The sequence below is a fragment of the Pleuronectes platessa genome, chromosome 7, assembly GCF_947347685.1.
Source record: "Pleuronectes platessa chromosome 7, fPlePla1.1, whole genome shotgun sequence".
NCBI lineage: Eukaryota > Metazoa > Chordata > Actinopteri > Pleuronectiformes > Pleuronectidae > Pleuronectes > Pleuronectes platessa.
This window is the reverse complement of record NC_070632.1, coordinates 5,989,407-6,004,077: the sequence shown is the minus strand read 5'-3', so window position 1 is coordinate 6,004,077 and position 14,671 is coordinate 5,989,407. Positions and strand designations below refer to the sequence as shown.

General features: G+C 44.1%; 1 protein-coding gene across 4 annotated transcripts; it reads right to left on the bottom strand.

The window, feature by feature from the left end:
- Nucleotides 1-11: 11 nt before the first annotated feature.
- bcl2l13 (BCL2 like 13) lies at nucleotides 12-14,068 on the bottom strand. 4 transcript variants are annotated; one of them, XM_053427168.1, is made up of 7 exons: nucleotides 13,870-14,068; nucleotides 12,952-13,163; nucleotides 10,590-10,679; nucleotides 9,687-9,843; nucleotides 9,379-9,451; nucleotides 9,045-9,173; nucleotides 12-2,107 (listed from the first exon to the last, which is right to left on the bottom strand). In XM_053427168.1, exons 2-7 carry the CDS (start codon nucleotides 13,091-13,093, stop codon nucleotides 1,028-1,030), a joined length of 1,671 nt encoding a protein of 556 aa, XP_053283143.1. In that variant the 5' UTR covers nucleotides 13,094-13,163; nucleotides 13,870-14,068; the 3' UTR covers nucleotides 12-1,027. The 4 variants fall into 4 exon arrangements, with proteins under 4 accessions (XP_053283143.1, XP_053283146.1, XP_053283144.1 ...); XM_053427171.1 differs by having other exon boundaries at nucleotides 9,687-9,828; XM_053427169.1 differs by having other exon boundaries at nucleotides 12,952-13,160.
- Nucleotides 14,069-14,671: the final 603 nt, after the last annotated feature.

Here is a 14,671-nt window from a genome sequence, read left to right as displayed (position 1 = left end):
TTCTCGAATGCTATTTTTCAGCCAAACTTTTATTTTCACATTTTGATTTCAAACAGTGTATTTCAGGAAAGTCAGAGTACAAAGTGTCTTTAGAATCCATCCTGCTCTGTACATTCACACTTTCCCTTAGAGCTGGTCGAGTATTTTAATGTGGAAACATCCCTCCTGTATCTGAAAAACCCTCAGCAACAAGAATTAACACCTTACACTGTTTTATGTGGGACGTCACATGACTCTGGACCCGGAGGTGTTTAATGCAGCAGCAGCACTGTACTTTGGGAGACATTAAAATACTTGAACCCATCCCTGGGCAAAATCGTTTCAATTCACGAACAATCAAAACCTGCTGCATCAGTGATTCAGATCCCTTGTGCAAGATGAAAACACCCAAATCTAAACTAAGATGTCTGTTGTGCAATCCAGATGTCTCGCAATGAATTTCCGTATCTTACATTTGGTTTGTTTACCAGAGGAAGTATCAGAATTATTCATCACAGTTAGAGGGAACATTTATAAGTCGATGCTGCTTTGTGGAAAAGAAAACCTGAACTCAGCAAAAAAAAAATCTGACCTCTTAGTTTTTGTCAAGTTTTTCTTTCACTTAGGGTCGTGGAATTTTCCATTTAGCCAACACTGAGTCAAATGGCTCCATAACAAACAAAAGCCGCAGAGGCAACAGAAACTGAAAGTAACAGAACAGGGATAAAAGTCACACTTTTCAATCAAGAGGATTACGCGCTGGAGTTTCAAGAATTTAAACTAAGGAAAGAATTAGGGAACAAGTAGGAGTGCATCCTTCTCCCCTGTCTGTGTTTGTGCCTGGTGGAGTGAAGCAGCGAGGAGAGGTCCTGATGAGGAGGAGGTGGAACCTTCAAAAATCAAAGATAAAAAAAACAAATCGGCCTCGTTTGATAGATCCAACACAATTTGTAAGGAGAGTCCCACCATGTGTTTACTAATACATTAATTACTACTTCAACATCTTATAATGTGCATTCCTCTCCCCTGAGAAAGACGCTTCTCCTTTCTACTTCCTCCTGTAGCTTATGAAGCTGTACGCCACGATGGCAGCGAGTGCCACCAGCGCGGTGCCTCCGTACAGCAGCGTGCACAGCTCTGACGGCTGCTCCGGAGGCTCCTCAGCCGGGGCCTCTACAGGGGCCACTGGGGCTTCTACAGGGGCCACTACAGGGGCTGCTGGGGCTTCTACAGGGGCCACTGGGGCTTCTACAGGGGCTGCTGCCTCCTCCGTGACCAGAGGGGCAGCCACAGGGACCAGAGCTGGTTCTGCCACAGTCTCTGGCTCCTCTAGCTGGGGAGGCACTGCAGCTGGTTCCGCATCCTGTTCTGGTTCGGGAGCTGGTTCTGATGCGACTTCGGGGGTCTCACTGGCTGCAGGCGGGGGCGTCACCTCAACAGGCACTGGTGCAGCGGCTGGTTCTGGCTCAGGCTCTGGTTCAGCAGCAGGAACGGGTAAAGGTTCTGCAGGTTCTGGCTCTGCAGGAGGAGCAGCAGCTTCTACGACCGGGGGAGGCAGCTCTGGTTCTGAGGAGATGAGGGAAGGTTCTGCGGACAAGCTTGTAGGCGTCTCAATGACAACGGGCTCCTCTAATGAAATCAAGGAGGCGGGGGCCGTGGAGTCCACCTCAGCGGAAAGTGAAGCAGGTGGAGTTTGGTTACTAAATTCCTCCCGGAGTTCGGCCAGCTCACTTTCGGTGCCTATAATGCTTATAATGCTCTCATCTATTGCTCCGCCTTCCTCCAGCAGCTCCACCTCCTCGCGCTCCACGTGGACAATGTCCGAGTTTGACGAGTTGTTTTCACTGCGCTCCTCGGCCAGTGCCACGCCGTCGTTGCTGTCCAGGCTCTTCACGTCCTCGGGGTCCATCACAACCTGTGCCCAGGACTCGTGGCCGGCGAGAGACACGGGTAAGCTTTCCGTCTGCCAGGAGCTCTGCCCGCTGCTGTTGTCTCCAGGGCAGAGCAGCGACGAAGGAGGGCTGAGCTGGTCGGGATGCTGGTCCCCCGACAGGATGTAGATGTCGTTGTTGTCTTCGGCGATGGTCACACCTCGCTCCTCCTCTGACCCAAGCCTGAATATTTCACCCTGTGGTAGACAGACGGGAACAGAGAGGGTATCAGTATTCTGTGTGTTGCAAACCAGATGAGTAAAGAAGACAATCAAATCGAAAGATTCATTTCTGTAGGTTTACACTGAGTAGCTTTTCCTACAAGCAGGAGAAACAGATACAGGAACTCGTGTGTCCCAGCTGCCCTTACCTCATCCAAGAGGGACATGTTTTTGTTTGTTTGTTTAACTGTTAGTTGGCAACATTACTCAAAAACTAAAAGGACAGATTATCACAAAACCTGGTGGAAGGATGATGTAAGGGTCAGGGAAGAACCCTTTCAGTTTTGTTATTGTTCAGGAACAGGGGGCGGATCCAAGATTTATTTTTCACTTTCTTTTTGTGAAATTGGGTGTTTTTCCCACATTTGCATCTAATTTCTCGAAGAAGAATTATTTGATTTTGGGGACTGATATTTATGAGTGTGTGCAATTTGGTGCAGATCCAAATAAAAAAGTGGATCTAGAGAATTTTAATGTTTTCAAGAGGTGAATATTTATTGCGATTTGAATTTGTTGAGACCCTGAAGATTCGTGTCATTTCTTGCGTCTATATTCATGTTATTTTATATAATTTATATTATTTCCTGTCCATGTTTTGTGTTCGGCTTGTGTGTATACTGCTGTTTGTATCACAAATGACCTCACAGGGACTCTAAAGATTTAAAGATATCATCTATCCTTGATGACAGAGGTGAAATTATATACAAGAATCATAAAATCACCTAATACATTCTGAATTACATGAAAAGAATTTGCATTTCTTGGATTAGATACAGAACAGGCTGCAAAACACTGAGTGAACTGTGAACTGAGCATTCACTGCACTGCTTCACACCATAAGTTGGCTCTATGTGACACCTAGTGGTGTTCAGATGAAACACAACATTGGCTCCAGCGTCCCTAATGCCCTATTATGTAACATTCATATATCATATCATCATGTGACAGACAGAGGTTGGCTTGCTCATGCAAAATACACTTAAGTCAAATGAACCAAACAGTAGAGGCTGCTGACCTGAGTTCACGTTGACCTTGACAGTATGAAAAAGGTCAAACTTATTTCCAGAGCCGGGTTGTCAGGACATGACACAACTGGTTTATCTCTCAGTTTTGCTGAACGTGCAGTGACGTGATGCAGATTCTAAAATATGTGTTTTAAAAATAGGCCAATGACTCTGCACAATGTGCACGAGAGCACGAGAGACACATTCATGCATCTTGAGGGAAATGCTCGCTTATCTTGAACATAGAAGCTCACTTATCTTCGGCACCACTGGATGAATACAGAGGTGTGACATTGTATTGTGTCCTCTCACTTTGTCAAACCCTCTCACGTGTGAACTGTGCCTGTGCAGGTTTACACAGGCTTCAACTTAGAGTTTTCCGGTTCATGTGTTGCAATAAGATGCAGTTATAGTCAGCAGTTTTTGATCCACGTTAGCAAGCTAATACTCGCTAAGCAGCCCTAAAACCCACCTACAGGGAACATGCACGTACTAAAGGAATAATGACAAGTGAGGTATTTCAGTCTGAACCCAACAAACAGACATACACAGAAAGTGTCCATTGCTATAACAGTCACGTCTGCCTGAGCAGGTGACACGGAAAAGATGCTGAGCAACGACCACGTGATGAATAATTGATCCACGTTTTAAAGATACTGAGTTGACGAGGGTGGAGTTAAAGGTGCGTGTGTGTGTGTCACAAGGCTTCTGTGTTGTGTTGCTGTGCGTGTCACATAGGCGTGACTCCAACAGATGTGATTCTAACAGACAGTTGGGTGCAGAGGTGTGTTTGTGTGTCTGTGGGAGCGTCGCACACAAACAGCAGCTGAGTCGACACACTCTCATTTGAAAAATATACTGATAACAGGTCATTATGTTCTTCAGTGTCTATCACTGGCAATTTGCATCTGATCAACACACCATTTACACCCTGAGGTAGCACAAATAAAACCTATGTAAATATAATTTTTTTAAATTACAGAGATAAGCCTCGGAAGGTTATTTTTCTTTTACAAGGGCGCTCACAGTGATGTGCAAAACAGCTGCATCCTGGGAGGCCAGAGATTTAATCTATCAGCGTTCTGTCGTTATCCAATGTTCGGTTTCTCCCATAAGCTGATTTACATGTCGCAGAGCGAAAGAGTGTTTCACAGAAACCTCGTTCCCTCAGGAGGACACAGACTCCAGATCAGCTGGAGCAGGGTTTGAATATCCACAAGAAAAGCATGCAGAGCCATACTGTGTAAATATAAAAGAAATCCTGCAGAATGTTCATCCTCAGGAAACGTGTTCTGAGGAATATGTCTGGTATTTGGACATCTGCTTGAAACAACACACTCAAGTGGACCAAAATACCAGAAAACAGATGTTGAATGAACGACACTGTTGTGTTTCAGTTGTACAGATTTTTGTTGTATTTCTTTTCCAATCTTCTTTGAACATGCTTTGTGTTGTTGTCTACGCCCTTCACCACTCCCCAATTTGTACAAGTAAAAAAAAAAGAAGAAGTTATACAAATTAACACAAACACTAGACCCTTTCTTACAAAACCTTTTATGCAATTTTGTTGGTCGCTGTTATACAAAGCTTTGAGGATTAAAGTTGTACTGGAACAATCTGAATTTTTCCAATAGGAACACTCCAAAGTTAAAAGCACGTTGACTAATAATTATCACACATGAAATATAAAGATTTTAGAAATAACGTATCATAAGGAAAGACACAGACCTGAGGAGACAATCCACTCTGAATTAGCTCTAAATTTCTTCTCGCTCATATTCCATGTTGCTGCTTGTAGGAAACGTTCTGTTCTGCTGTCAGTCACGAGCCCACAGTTCTCCACCTTCGCCCCGAGACAAACAAACTATGTCAAACAAGAACAGGATTCCTGAGGCTGAGCCAAGAGAGTGCGATCTACATATCCCACAGTAACACAACTTTACCCTGCTCATAAAAGCACTGCAGCTGAGAGGCGACAAAACCGGTTCACCAAAGCCCCCGACAGAGAGGGAAGAAGAGCAGAAAACAGCTGCTACAGTTCTGTGACTGTTACACCTACTTGTGATACTAGCACATGGCTGCCACACAGGCAACATGCACGCACCAGATCTGGGTTTGTTGACACATCAACACCATTTCAAACTACCCTACAGTGAAACCAGTTTTGAACCAGTGTCATAAAACTCTTTTTGGGGGGGGGGGTGTCAGATCAATGCAATGTTCACTGGCTCATATTTGTGCTTGACGTTCATGAGGATTATGTCATCACTGTTTCTCACCAGCACACAAACACAGCAGGAGGTCACAGAGCAGCTGACTCAGTAAAACACAGGAACAGCACCACAGGGTCTCAGCTATATAGATATCTATATCTATGATTGTATCGTAATTTCTATACTCCCTAATTTCGGTATCAGTACGGGAAGAAAACAATTCAAATATTTTGATTTCATCCACAAAACAGAAAATATGCTTTACTCCAACAACTAATGTTCAATTAAAGATATAAAGGAAATCTATTATTTGTGATAATCTCTAATGTATTGTAAAATACAATCACCCAAAGTATGAAACAGTCATCCTTGCTTGGATCCTTGCATGAAATCATTTTAAAACCTGATGCAATAGTTTTTGGATTTGCAGTTTACATCACCCCAGAGTCCTTGGTTATCAACCATCATCAGTGTTGTGGCAGCAGTGAGGCTGATAGAGAGATGGAGGCCGAGGGAAATGGATGGACGCCCTGTGTAACCTCTGGCGGTCGGCCAGTCTGCTGCTGCTGCTGCTGCTGTAATAAGTTTTTCACTGAGCCACAAGTGGGACAGTCAGGCCCCTGGTGATGATGATTTTAGAGGATTATTATTAAGAGTTATTTTTGGGGCTTTCTCAGCTGCTCAGGGACTTCTCCTCTCTGCTCTGCTCTGGTCCGGGCTCACGTTGGAGCAGTGCCACAGCGATGCACATTATTTCACCTCGGAGCTGCTGAGCGGGTGCTTATGTAATATGGGGAGAACTGTTACACTGCACCGGGTGCTGCGTGATGTGCCCTGACTCAGCCCGGGCTGGAACCCTGACAGCACTTTGACCTTAAAACATCACAGCTGCAACATCACTGTGTCTAAGCTGCAGCCACATGTGAGACCACAGGGCCTTCATAAACCTCTTTATTGTCTTTTGAGATAAGATGCTCTTACGGCATCGTGTTTCCTGATAAATAGATTGTCATATAATGTCTGACTTTGTTAGTCGAGAGGTGAGCGTGCCTCTGTCAAACCTCTGGTGTCGTGTTCCATCACACTCACAAGGACTGTAATATGAAATGGCTGATGTGCAGACTCAGGTCTCACGCAGCAGTTTTCCCTGTGGGAAGGACAGCTGTCTGATCCCTCGTGGGGACGGAGACGCAGCATCAACTCACCGGTAGGTTGTTGTATAGATCGACAAAATATACACAAATACTGATATATCTGTGATGAGTTGTAAAATCGGCTTAAGGATTTGTTGGTCAGGCTCTTGTTGTGAGACAGACGGACTAGAACCAAGACTACGTGGGCCATTTTTCTGCCCCTCCCTCCCCCCAATCACATCCTCCCCCCAGCCGCCCCTGGCTGTGCCCCATCTGAAGGCTGCTGGTTTTGTTCCTGCCAAATGAAGTGTACAGAATATTAGGGTCATAACAATGGTTTTTGTATCGTGGGGTAACTAACAAAAGGATTTGACGAGGGTCGCCCCAACCTTGCACTGTGCGTTACTCACAACAGTGTCCTGGAGGAACAGTACGAACAGAATGTCCACTTTTACACAATTCAACACGGAAAACAAATGTTTGTTGTAACATTTCAACGCAAAATGTAGTAAAGAATGAAGATAAATATGATAAAGAATTCACGTATCCTGCCTCCATCTTAGGGAACTTGATGTTCCTTGTGTTTTAGCCCATTAGCATGTTGATATATTCTGTTCTTCGCTCATCAAGTTCAGGTTTTATGGACTTGAGATAACCGTGCTGTACAGTTACATGCAACCCCCTAGCCGATGACAAAAATCTGGTGAGACTTTGTTACTGATGCACAGTCACTGTTTCCCCCGGAGAACACACATCAACATCGATTATCTCACTCTGCCGTTGCTTCTACAATCCCAAATACAACATCCTACCTCAGAGCAAAGTGTTGAAGCGACCCGGTTCACGGTTGAACAGACGACGCTCGAGAGAATCGAAAGGACGAGACAGTCGTAGAGATGGAGAGGAGGTAGGAAGCCAGTTGGAGAGAGAGAGAGAGAGAGAGAGAGAGAGAGAGAGAGAGAGAGAGAGAGAGAGAGAGGTGCACAGAGGCAGCGGTCAAACTAATGGGAGATTTCACTTTTCTCTCGCTCGCTGATTTGCTCGCTGCGTCCACCCCGCTCCTTCCTCATCTCTCCCCCTCCCTCGTGTTCCCTCCCTTCCGATGGCCAGTCTCTTCATGCACTCACCCTCTCTCTCCCTCCCTCCCTCCTGATCCTGTCCCAGCCTATCATTCGTTCATCCCGTGACATAACGCAGAGCAAGAATGTTGCTTTGTTTTGGAGCCAGGGCTCGTTTGCACGTTACGTCGCACGGAAAAAACGACCAGAGCATCATGACAACGACGTAATGGCGACCAGGGCAGCGGTGAACATGTGAGGTCACGTGACTGTTCATGAGCGTGACCTGGTTCGTGGGACGCCATCTGTGACGCAGTGTTCTGCTGGATATAAGATGGGAGAACTGAAGCCTCACTAATATCATCACTGGTAGAAAAATGCAAATCTTAAACACACAAAAGGTTGTAACTGCAAATCGTCACATATGTAGGAGATAACATGGAAAGTGTGAGGACAGACAGTGAAGTGACATATTCCTGCTAGTGCTTCATTTGGTTGAGTAAACACCACACTGCAGGCTTATAAGAATAAAGCATCAGAAATAAGTAGAAGTACATACAGAACTACAACAGCTTAATCTATCTACTAATTCAAGTCTGTTTGTATGTGGCTCACATATCTCGAGAACTGTTCATCTTATAGGCTTCATAATTGGCGTGTGTATTATTAAGAGCCCAAAGAAGTGCAGTGTTGAATTTGGTGAAATTTGGACTCATGACACATCCAATATTAAACACCAGACTTGTCACGTAAACGACAACAAATGATTTTTTCAATATGGGGTTAAACAGGTGAACAGCTCTTTGTGCAGCAGCTTCAGGGTTCTGGGGACTGAATCCAGCTACTGGTCTCTACTTGATGTGGCTCAGGTCACTTTTACAGTTTCAGACAGAACCAGCATCACCACAGGCCAAACAGACCTCCCATTCCAAACAGGCAGGTTTAGAACGGCCACTGCACTATAAATGTTCATGTCCATGACATCACAGTTACAGAAGTGGAGTCTCTGGTATATTTTGTGAAAGAATAAAGAAAACTGAAATGCTGTCGGATTAGGTTTAGGATTACTCCCGTATAATGTGCATGTTAATCTCATGTGTATGTTGATGTGGATCAAAAAATAATGTGTATGAAACTGCGTAGGTAGCTCACCGACGCCCCCAGGTGGCGACTTAGAGACCTGCACATCTCAGTTAAGCATGGTACAAGCACTAGTCTTGTTCACTTTGCACTACACAACAACTTCCTGTTTCATCCTCAGCACAAGGTTGCAACATATTTTGTTGAATTAGTTGTTTCTCATTGAAATGTAGACTTTAAAATAACCTTTGTATTGAATCACTATTTTTTGTAATTGTGGACATAAATAATTGACAATAAAAATTATTGCTCATCTTATTATTCTTCACCCCAGGAAGTGAATTTTAATTTCCGGGCGACAGAGAATAAACTGTACTCGTGTGTATTAATGAGTTTCCTCCGTTGCGTGCGGGCCTTTAACTCACCCATCCCCCCTGCTGGATGATGTAGCCAGACTCATCCTCCTCTAGCAGGCGAATCCCCAGAAGCAGCAGAGTTGTCACGGACTGGCCCTCGCTTTGTAGAGCCTGGAGCAGCACCAGAGGCACCAACACCTGGGACACAGACACGGAGAGATGAGTAGAGGTATGTGTTGTGGGAAGTGAAAAAAGTTCAGAGGCTCAGGTGGAGCCTTAAAAGTAAGAGACATTAGATATTCACAAGAATATGAGAAGGCAATAGAGGGCAGATTAAATGTTGCACTTTGCATGTTTAGTGATTCTTTAAGTTTGTAGAGAGAGGAGGAAAGTTCTGGCTCACCTTGCTCCAGCCTCCCTGTACGTGTGTGGAAAGCTCCAGTGCTGCGTCTCTGAATCTCTGATAGTCCACAGGCCTGGAACACACACAGACAGGGAGCATCACTGGTATTAAACTAAAGTTTGGCATATGTTTGTTCAGGAGGACATTTTAAAAACTGCAGATTATCACAGGTAGAAAAACAGTGTTGCTCTCGTCCAGAGCTCATTATCTGCCTTCATGGAGTCAAGTGAAAGTTGAGATTCTATATGAAATGGTTTCCCAATGATCGGTCTTTTTCTCAAACGTGGTCACAGCTCTGCACAACTGACCCTGTGAGGAGTGATTGCACTGCTGCTGTCAGGGATGTGCCGAGCTCCCTGACCACCCGGTTTCCCATCACAGCGAGGCAGTCCTCGATGAAGCTCTCCGGGTTGGTTGGACTGAACACTGGTGACAAGCGGCGGTCGAAGCCTGCGGTGGAAAAGGCTGCAGACACAAAGAAAACAGGAAATAATGAGATGTCACACAGGTGGTGCAGCTCAGTGAGAACAAATGACTTGCATTGCCAAAATAAAGCTTATTCATAAAAAATTTTGATTAGTGTATAACCACCTGAACCTAAGGATTGTTGTGTTTTCATTTTGTTATCTGAAGGCCACTGTAGGTTTTCCTACACGTTTGGAAAGAGGTGGTGAGGATAGAGGTGTTCAATTGGCTACAAGCTGCAACATCACCACTTGATGTCACTAAATCCTACACACTGATCATTGAATACTTACTATACTACTATAAAATACTATAAAGTCTCTTCCTCGCTGCACGTGGGCTACGAGGGTCGTGTGACGTAACGCCCCCCCCCCTGTTACAGAACCAGAGTTATGTAAAGAAACCAAAGTTCTTCTTCCACATACGTTTTATGTTACACATTGACAAACACTGACTTCTGGAGTTCTTTGAACTCTAAAACACTTTTTTACAATTATACCTACTTAGTTGTTTTCTTATTAGAATTATTATTATTTTATTCTTTTGTAAATTGCATCTATTGTGAACCTGTTTTATTTATAAATTTGATGACTAAAATGTATAAATTATATAAAAGACGTGAGAGCAGTATATTAGTTGAACTTTGGACTTTTGTAACATCTATCTGAGAATAAGCAGTGGAGTGTGTGTGTGTGTGTGTGTGTGTGTGTGTGTGTGTGTGTGTGTGTGTGTGCGTGTCCACATACAGGCAGCCATTTCATCTTCCAGTTGCCTCAGCTCTTCCTCTATCCGTTCTTTTATCATTCTCGTCTTCTCCCTCTCATTCTGGGCGTCTTCTAGAAGAGAAAAGCACGTGACACATGAGATCACTCTCTCTCTCTCACACAAGCACACACACGCCAGACTCACACATGCTGACTCTTCACAAATACTTCACAGCACTCTACAAAATATTACACAAAACCCCTAAAGAAAAACAATATAATTTGTTTCTCCGTCATAACTAACTTTCTTGGAGGACATGTTTGCAGGGTCACAGCGACAACCATTACTCTTATTTCCTTCACCTCCTTCATCTCCTCCTCCTCCTCCTCCTCATGTGGCTGAAGTCAAAAGAAAGAGCTGAGCACGGCGTTCTGTCACAGCAATGCAGTCTTATGCTGAAGGGCAGCGTGGACATTCGACCGTGAGCTTTCACATTCACAACGGATTTTTGTGTGAATGATGCCATTCATAACAGACAGACGCAGCAGACTTTCGATAAGGCGGCTGACACACACACACACACACGCCTCTACACATCAACGTAAAGACCTTTCCACTGAGTTGTATCATTATTATCACATCCATCAAGGAGGTTACGTTTCTTCAACCCTGTTTGTTGACTTGTTTGATTACAGAAGATCTGCCGGGTTACCAAACAAAGGCTCAGTAAATGGGACCTTCCACGTGAATGCACACACTGCATATTGATATTTCCCCAATTTCCCAGGGAATAATACAAGAATCTTGATAGAGTGACACTCTAGTTTCTGTTGGTTTGAGAAGGGGTGGCTTGACCTGGGATTTGTAAACTTACAAGTACCATTGAAAAATAACACTTTGATTTCCCACTTGCTAAATCAAACAGGAAGGAAGCTACCCCTGCCCCAGTCCCTCTCTCCCTCTCTGTCTGTATCCCTGCAGCTCCAACATGAACACCCTGAGGACCAGTGTTGGTTTTTTTCCTGGGCTTGGTGCTGTTTCAGCATTCAGCCAGACAACAAGCCGGCCAGATAGTTTGCTTTGGTCCATTGGCGAGAGTAATCCTGCGGTGATTGCACATGACAGGCTGTCAGAAATTGGACCGGGTCGAGCGGAAAGTGGGGATCAGCCACTTACTGGCCCAACGACAACGAGAAAAAAGAGGCAGGAAATATAAAGAACTTCCCTGTCTCTCTCTCTCTCTTCTTTTAAAACCAGCTCTACTTCTGTTTTTCTTCCAGAGAGATCTGCTCATATCCTGCGACGGAGGGAGCAGCATGGCCCGACTGGGATACATCTCTCTCCCTGTTCTCAATCAGATTTACTGCTCTGCCTGGCTTCACTGCACAGGGAAGGCAGGACATGCTGGCGGCAAGTGTGAGATGTGGCTTTAACACATTGTTTTGCTGACAGCCCATAACACACTTATTCTGTAAAGTATTACAAATGCGACAAAACTATGTGACACAAAAGGTCAGAAACTGCTCAAAAGACACTTTACTATGTGTAGATTTCTTTGTATTCCAGTCACATCGGGAACAAGATGAAAAGCCTGACGTGCTGCAGCCGGAGGTCGTGTCACAAGGCTGCAATGAAAGCCTCTGTGAAGACGTGCCAGTCTTCTGTTAGTCTGGACACCATATTGGAACGATTGCAGCCGAGCTCAATGGGAAGCTCACAACTATTTGTTCATGAGCACACGTTTCAATCGGCACCTCAGTCTCTGGGTGTGTTTCCAAGTCGATGTCAAAGAGGGTTAAAGGTAACGGGTGGAAACCTGACTACACACCCTGAATATTTTGTGTGCGTGTCCAATATGTGCTGTGTCAATGCACAAGAGTAATGGTTGCCCTTATTACCTCTGGCAAGGAGGTAATGTTATTGTCTGTGTTTGTTTGATTCAGTAAACAGGATTACACAAACACTACTGGACAGATTGTCATGAAGGAAGAATGCAGCATGGGTCAGAAAACAACTCATACAAATTAGGGGCAGATCTGGATCAAGGGGGTGAATACAGGAATTATTTTATCACGTTTTTCAAAATTTTCCTTGTTTTCCTAGAGAATAATTTGGGGATCTTGAAGAAAAATTATTGACAGATATTAAGGAGTGTGTTCATTTTGTTCGTACTATAAGAATATGGATTTAGTGAATCTACATGTAGGTTCATAAGGAGACTGTTGGACCTTGGCAGAGGTGTGTGCTCTTCTAGTAAATTGTATAGGTCAAACTGCACAACATGAGGAGGATAGAAAGAACTTGTGTCCCTTCTAGATAATTTTAATTTCTTCACTTCGTTTTGGAGCAAATCCGATTTAACCAAATTCCAATAAGCCACAGATTCAGAGTCCCTCCTCTCACCTGGAGCTGGGGTTAGTGTGTGTGATCTACCGACGGGCAGCATTCCCAGGTAGGTGAGCACGATGTACTTGGTTTCATAGTGGAAACCCTCAGGCACAGCGGAGGCGATGGAGGCAGAAGAGGTGGAGCCCGAGGTAGCCATTGGACAGACGGGTGCGTGTTAGACTCTCAGGCACATGAAGTGTCACAGTCGATGTCGGACGAGTCACCTGCTGAGAACGTCATGAAGAATGGAAGGAGGAGGAATTAGTCATGAATAATGAAGAAGCAGCAATGAACTTAAAACACTAGAATCTGACAACTAAGCAGAAACAGCAAATAAATGCAATAAAATATAAATTATAATACAACAGAATCACAAATGCTCAGACACACTTCTTTGCTGTTGACTCTCCTGCAGGTTTTCCGGAGGTAAAACTTAACAAAAACTTTATACTCTTACGTAGGTGACCTCTAGAGAGATGAGGTCACCGTGCAGGACCTGCAGTTACAGTAGTGACAAGTTTATCTAACGTAATTAAACTTCCGGCTTGAACCACCAAAATAAAACCCTCTTCTCCAAAGTTATTTTCTTAAAACCAAAAAAATATCAAGATGGGAATAAGAGCATATAGAGAATACACACTACATTATCATATATCTTTTCAACGTTGCAGCAAACCTCACACATTGTATCCAAGCTAATATTAACAATACGATTAATTTAATAAAACGCACATAGCTCGTTAGTTAACTACTTTTAAGATCTTTTATAAAAATCTAATTAAAGCATTGCTACAATGAGAGGCGCGTGCAGGTGGTGGAGGGAGGGGTCGTCCCCCTCAGCTCACGTGCAGGCTACAGCTAGCTTAACATGCGTGTCTCATTTCTAACTACTTTCTCTCCACCGGAGCTCGTCCCCCGGTGGCTTCTACTCACCGTCCCCGTCTGAAGTGCACCCACGGCCGCTGGAGGGGAAACGTACAACACGCTGGCTGTGGCGGGCGGGCGGACAGACACACAATCATACACTCACACACACACAGAGAGAGAGATAGAGGGGGAGACACACACCGCTGGATAGGCTGCAGCAGCGGGACACGGTGTGCATTACATGCTACACAAGACAGAGAGGAGAAAACAAAACGCACTTCCCGTGAAGCTTCAACATAAAAGCCTGTGGAGGAAGTAAAGTCGTACTTTGGTGACACATCCACCACATTGGACTTTGCACACCATGCAAAAAAATATTGAACAGATCTATAAATAAAATAAGATATATTTTTTTAAGGGGATACAGAAAAAATAACTATGAAGGGAAAGTGTGTCAGTATCAAGTGTTAAAGTTTCCACTTTGAACCACAAAAATTGCCTTTCCACAAAATAAGATTTGGCAGAAAAATGTTAAATGCACGGGCACTTCAAGTTAGTCGCACACATGCTTCACTACAGCAGAAATATGATTTAAATAATTTGTGCTTACGACCTGGTAAAACTCGCCTCTTTAAATAAAAAGTGCATGTTCCCTCCCAGATCAGTCAGCAATACAGAGGACTTTACTTAGTAAAACCCGCCTCTTAGAAACTTAAATTACGTCCATGTTACCTCCCAAGTGTCACTTAAACTTTTTACTTGCAACCACAAAAATGGCCTTTCCAAGAAGTAAAATTTGGCAGAGATAGCAAAAGCTACAGAGCCCAGAATGTGACATGGACATGGACATAATTCTTCTACAAAATGT